The sequence below is a fragment of the Microtus ochrogaster genome, unplaced genomic scaffold (genome assembly GCF_000317375.1).
Source record: "Microtus ochrogaster isolate Prairie Vole_2 unplaced genomic scaffold, MicOch1.0 UNK17, whole genome shotgun sequence".
Classification (NCBI taxonomy): domain Eukaryota; kingdom Metazoa; phylum Chordata; class Mammalia; order Rodentia; family Cricetidae; genus Microtus; species Microtus ochrogaster.
Window position 1 is genome coordinate 2,643,937 of NW_004949115.1, and position 6,912 is coordinate 2,650,848.

Genomic DNA, 6,912 nt, shown 5'->3' on the forward strand with positions numbered 1-6,912 from the left:
CCCACTCCTCTCCCCCTCCCTCTCCTCCAGTCCAATGGGCAGTCAGGGTTCCCTGCCCTGTGGTAAGTCCTAGGTCCTCCCCCCCTCCGTCTAAGGGGGGGAGGACCTAGGACTATTTTTTTATTTTAAACTAAAAACACAGAGATGGATAATTCTGCCAAACATATATGATGTAAGATGTTCAGATTATCTGTAAATTTTCAGATACCTTTATAAACAGCTCTTAAAGACTATCTACTAGAGATGTATCTGACATAGGCTTAGCTACTCAATGGACTGAGGTGGCTAGTTTTATGTCAACTTAACACAAGCTAGAGCCACTGGGAAGGGAAGAGTCAAAACTGAGAAATGATCAGGTCATAGGCGAGCCTGTAGGGCATCTTCTTATTTAGTGGTTAGTGATGGGGGAGGGTCCAGCCCATTGTGGGTTGGGCCACTCCTGGGCTTGTTGGTCCTGGGTGGTACAAGAAAGTAGACTGAGCAAGCCAGTAAGCAGCACCCCTCCATGGTTTCTGCGTCAGCTCCTGCCTCCAGGTTCCTGCCCCGTGAGAGTCCTGTCCTGACTTCTTTCACTCATAAGCAGCAATGCTGAAGTCTAAGCTGAATAAACCCTTTCCTCCACAAGATGCTTCATTCATGCTGTTTCCTCACAATGACAGTAACCCTAACTAGAACATGGACCTTGAAAAAAAGTCACAAAAATGTTTTAAATCTTTTTGAAAATATAAAATTTACAGGTCTTTGACATTACTTATAAAAATCTGTATCCTTCCTTTCAGTTAATTATTTGTGATTGACCACTGCTTTTATTTTTAAAACATAAAAGCATAATTAAAAATATATACCAGTTTTGTAGTCAGACTTAAAAAGTTTGTCAGATCACTTGCCATAAAAGTCTTTCAGAATAAAGTAGACCAGACATGAAGAGGCACATTTGAAGGTGGAGGAAAGATCCCAAGTTCGAGGCCAGCTTAGGCAGTAGAGCCTGGCCCATTACAAAACAAAACAAAAACTTGAAACTAACAAAGTACAGTATGATTCAGCAATGCTTGCTTTATATTCCTATGTACTTTAAATACTCATGATTTTAATGTAAATGTAAAAGATATAAATGTATACAAGTGTTTAAAAGTCTATTTAACCATGACTTTTATCTATGTATGTAAATATTTAATATATTGACCAATGAGCATAGCCCTGAAATATATAGTAAGTCCTGCATAATAATTGATAATTTAAGGGAAGTCATAGACTTGTACTGAAACTATAGAACACTCTGAGTAATTAACTGAAAGAAGGTCTTTGACACACAAACATGGTATTGTAATGTGGCTGTATGCATGTTTATAATTTAATGGGCTGCTTACTCTCACATTAAACAAAAAAGAAATTGAATATAAATTTAATAATAGAAATGGTTATATTTTTCACTAATGCTAGATAACTAATAAGAAGGCATTGAGTTTCATTATTTGTTTTTGTTCTAGAACAGAAAAAAATAACCAGTTGTTCATATTCTTTGTATAGCCTTGTGGTTTTATCTTTTATGTGGTGGAAAATTCACGAATTTTATTAAATTATAATATTATCAGATGACACATCGAAGCTAAGTATCTAAACACATTCCTGGTTTCATTTGACTTACTCTGGGATTTCTCGAACATCCCATATATCATCATGCTCTGCTCCTTCCGGAACTTCGTCTGGATTCCAGATATTCTCACTTTCATTACCACTGGATTTAGGGATGGCTGTGAAGAAAGGAGAGACATAACCGAAGCCATTATTTGTTGATATAAATTACATTTAATATCACTATAGACCAAAAAATTATATAAATGTAACAGTAACTGTAGAAAAAAACATATAAACAAAAAGAAGAAAATAGCCTCCAACTCAGTAGCCTGGAGATAATCAGTGTAGTTAACCTGGTGGTATACATATTTTTCAGAAACCCAAATAGGTTCTTGTGTAAAATCTTTACATAAAGGTAAAAACGAGGCACAAGCAATCCAATTTGGATAGAGTTATATCATCTTTCACTGAGTTTTACTATAAAAATCCTTTGGCAAATTTTCTGTGTATGCATTATACATTTTTTTTTTAAAAAAAAAAGTCATGTCAATCAAAGAAATGGAAAACAATGGCTGGAGTGATTACTTTCCAATGCAGTATTCTCCTACTGCGCATGCTCACTTTAAGGAACTTCTCTATCCCTTGTCCTTTATGCAGAGCTGAGCAGATTCCTGGCTTTCCATGTATAATCTTTAAATGTTTAAAAGCATGTAGGCTCCAGTAAGCATGCAAAAGCCCGGGTTGAATTTGTTCCATTGGCACATCAAATGGAGACCCACATTAGGCTCAAACCATTACTCTCAGCCTTTTAAGCTTTCCCAGAAATCTACCTGATTGTCAGGTTTTCCATTCCACAGTTCTTTGCAAATCATCTGCTTCTATCCAACGTGAGCATTCCAAAACCTAAGTGCAGGCTTATACATAACATTTTACATATGACTATGACTCATTGCCCTCCAATTTTTGAGATTATTAGACCTACATTTATTGGGAAAATGGCAGCATGGAAATCCATGCAGATATGAACTAGTCTGTCATAAGGCAAATATCTCTGAGGTAGAGCAAAGAGCCTCTTGAGTACATACAGTAATATTAACTAAAATTTTAAAACCACCCTCAGACCTCATTTTATCCATTATTTTAAGCATTCTACACACTGTCTTTAAAGTCAGTTAATTTGATGAACACAATGTTCTTCTCCTTTCTGCTCATCCTATGGTAACTCTGGCCAGGAGCAGTAGAACTAACGATTTTACATTTTCAAAGACTTGTAAAATATTCAATTCTGGGAAAATGTATAAACAAAATGCTTGGCTGTCACAAAAAAAAAACGATTTCTTATTTTTTAAACTGTGGTTTGTTTACTGTCTTAGGTGAGTATCTAACACTGAACTACAATCCTAGCCCCTGGGTCAGTGATTTTTTTTTAAGGAACACCATGAACTTTAGAAGCATTTCTATGTAAGGTAAAATTATGTAGCTGCTTGTTTTATTTTCTTCTTCAAAATTCTCTTTTTTATTGATTTTTATTGAGCTCTACATTTTTCTCTGCTCCCCTTCTGATTTCCTTTGTAGTCTCAAAGATTATCATATTGCCTGGTATATATTTGCCTCTCAATGTATTTAAATATTCAATAAATACTTTTGAACTTGTTTTAATAAATGGACTTTGTGAAATTGCTACACTATACAAGAATGAAAAATTAAAAATGTAAGTCTTGATATTTCTATTCTTGCAACCGAAGACAAGCAATGTGCCTAAAATTAAGCCTAATCATATATGATTTCCTCAGTCTTTTATCTCAGAAGATGCACCAAGGGATGTAGCTAGTTCAAGGCAAATTAACTCTGCTTATTAGAAAAGCACTAACCTGGCACACAAATAAAAATGACATCTTTGCATGTAAATGGCTGTTCAGCATGTGCATGATTTCTTCAACTTACCTTTTTTTTTTTTGTTTTTGTAGACAGGATTTCTTTGTTTAACAACCCTGGCTGCCTAGGAATTCACTCTGTAGACCAGGCTGGCCTCAAACTCACAGAGATCTGCCTGCCTCTGCCTCCCGAGTGCTGGGATTAAAGGTGCGTGCCACCACTGTCCGGTTCAACTCACCTCTTTATCTTTTAGAAATTGCATGCTTGTGTTGAATTGAGAAATTAAAAATTAATTTGTTGTCATGTGCAACATACTGTTTTGACATATACATACATGATGGAATGACTGAATCAAGATATATATGCATTACTTCACATATCCATCATTTGTAGTGAAAACCCTTAAGCACCTTCATAGCAATCTAAAGTATCTTATATAATGCCATTTACTTCATTTTATTAAATATTAGTTTTTATTAATCTGAGGAAAATACTCCATTGATTTGATTGATCTATATTACTTTACTAAATAACTTACCTTTGGGCTCTTTGGCTTTAGGTGGCCCAATATTCCCAGGGCTCATGGCTCCAATAGCAGGTGAGAGTTGTTCCTTGGGTAGAAAAAAAGAAGTCCACTACTTGTGTACAACATATATCGCTACCAATAATTTAAATCCGATGTTTTCTATCTAAAAAACACAACCCCCATAAACTGTTCCACTTTAATCATTCACTATTGTTATACAACAAAGACACAGATGCCAATTATTACTTTCAATGTGCTTTTCTGGTCCTTTCAAAAAAAAGTATTTGGTTTAATAGACTCTGAGGCTGAATTGATTTTTTTTGGTCGAACTAAATCCCTGGTTCCAGCCCAGTGAATCTTATCCCCCTTGGGAGAGAAGGAATGAGTCACATTCATCTCGATGAAGGTTAGAACCAAATGGTAGCAGAAAAGCATCAGCACTTTGGAGTTTGAGCAGTGTTTGGTTAGAGTTAGATGAAAGATAGACTTATGGGCGCATGCTATTCAAATAAGAGTAAACAGAAGCTAAGATCTAGACATCAAAGAATTCATTTAGAAGTCCTAATAACAGTTCTTCTCTCTTTCTGCTTTCGGGATGAAACATTGCTCCTTCTCCCACTTCCTAATTCAGCAACCTCCAGTTTATAGTGTCAGATAAAGGCCAAATCACTTCTTTTTTCATACAGCCATTTGCTTCTTTTGCCATCTTTCTTATGTTTGTGTGTGTGTGTGTGTGTGTGTGTGTGTGTGTGTGTGTGTGTGTGCTCACCCTTGAAGAACTCTCTTCACTCTTTCCAGCCCAGTGCAACACATATTTACTCCATCACCTCATTGGCCCCTTCCAGCGGGTCTTTGATATTTCAAGACAATCTCAAGTATCTTCCTAATGGTTCATTCTAACCTCAGACTCCGAAGTTCTGATTCGCTCCATTAATGACTGTCAAAATATCCTTATTTCTATGGGTTCTGGTATACTAGCACTTCTAAGTCCCCCTTTTTAGTTCTTGCCCTCATAGTCCAAGACTTTAGACACGGACAAAACTGCAAAGTCCTGTTTGGGGGAGAGTAGTAATGGCTGCCCTTGTATGTTGTTGAAAAAGCTCACCTAGGTCTCTATTATGTTAAACTATCCAAACAGTTATAAATGGTAAGTTAATTTGTAAAATCTCAACAGTGTGTGAGACTGTCACTACTGTTTTTGGAAATGGTTATCTAAAACTCTGTGTGGAGTTAAGGAACTGCAGATATTTTTATGTGAAAATCCCAATAGCATTCTGGACCTATTTTTTCCCTCTGTTTTATCACTAAGGTCACAAAAATGAGTGGTACTTTTATTAAATTATTAATCATCAGAATATTAATAGTCAATCAGAGCAAAACAGTTCTTAAAACATAAGGGCTTCTTGTTTTGCAGTGTCTCTTTTCACAGAAAATTTAAATCAGTAGAAATGAAACTGTGACCATTCTGGCAAAAATTGATACTCTCTTCATGGACAGTTATGATTGAATGAGTATACTAGAGCGGGGGGGGGAGTCTCAATTTATTAACTTAATGAAAATAAATGGTTAAAAATAAAATTTCAAGTGAGAAGGTAGAATGAGATAATAAAATACCACCTGGTAATTGTTTTCTATAAGGGCACTGTTTAAGCCTGTACCATGTATCTTCAGCCAATTATCTGAGCAATTTCTCAGTCCAATTCATGTCACTTTGTAATATTGGAGAGATTTTGAACATCCTTGTCACAGTGTCTGAAGATCGGTGGAATCTTATTTTCCCATAAGTCTTGAGATCACCCGGGAGTTTGAAGGACAACTCTTCGCAATCTCCCACAGAATTAACAACTCATTTAGAAGAGGGATGGGTGCAAATGAAGCAATGTGTATGCAACCGCTTTCTTGCTGTTTTCCAGAGAGTCCATTTTAGAAAACACATCACTCTTGCAATCATTTCCTAGTTCTCCGGATTAATACATGTTAAAAACGAAAGGCATTTTCTTCACAGGAAAATTTAATAGTTCAGTAGGAACATTAATTATTCTTCCACCATACTGAATCTCTAATTCTATACTCTCTAATGCTATCTGTACCGAGATATCTGAGTGACCAATTATCTCAAAATTGCTTATAACCCACATATACACAATCATATATTATTATGGCATTTTCTATTATGAATTGTACAATTCAGTAACATGATGTTACAGTCTCTCTATTTTCATAAACACTCATCTTTCCTCCTAGAAAAATCCCTAGATGCAAATAAACATTGCTACCCATAAACACCAAAGGGAAGGGGGTTTGTAACCAGTGCTGATCTTTACCTCTGCATCAGTTCCAATCAGGAGTTCTGCTTACCAATATTCAGGGCTTCTCAGGGCTTCTGTCTTCCAAAAAGTTAACCTTCTCTTTCTATATCGTATGAGCCTGGCTTTCCCAGGATGTACCCTCAGAAAGTTAGCATTTTTGCTATTTCATCTTAGGGAGCAAAATGTATGCAACTTTCCAATATGAATCCCCTTGATCCCCTTATGTTGTCTTATTGCTATTGCTAGAATTTCGAGCATTATATTGAAGAGGCAAGGAATGGACATCCTTGTCGTGTTCCTGATTTTAGTGGGATGGCTTTGAGTTTTTCTCTGTTTAACTTAACGTTAGCTGTCAGCTTGCTGTAAATAGCTTTTATTATACTTATGTACGACCCTTGTATCCCTAATCTCTCCAAGACCTTTATCATAAAGGGGTGTTGAATTTTGTCGAATGCTTTTTCAGCATCTAATAAAATGTTCATATCGTTTTTTTCTTTCAGTTTATTTATATGGTGGATTACATCGATAGATTTGCATATGTTGAACCAGCCCTGCATCTCTGGGATGAAGCCTACTTGATCATAATGGATAATTTTTCTAATGTGTTCTTGGATTCGGTTTGCCAGT

The 6,912-nt window shown here is 36.0% G+C and overlaps 1 protein-coding gene across 1 annotated transcript in view; it reads right to left on the reverse strand.

Moving 5' to 3' along the window:
- The window catches only part of Pih1d3 (PIH1 domain containing 3), a 44,696-nt gene that overhangs the window by 26,045 nt on the left and 11,739 nt on the right, over window positions 1-6,912 (reverse strand). Inside the window, exons 3-4 of the mRNA XM_005367357.2 lie at window positions 3,989-4,061; window positions 1,646-1,751 (exon numbers count right to left, since the gene is read on the reverse strand). Coding sequence (XP_005367414.1) covers window positions 1,646-1,751; window positions 3,989-4,061 — 179 coding nt within the window. The remainder of the gene's footprint in view (window positions 1-1,645; window positions 1,752-3,988; window positions 4,062-6,912) is intronic.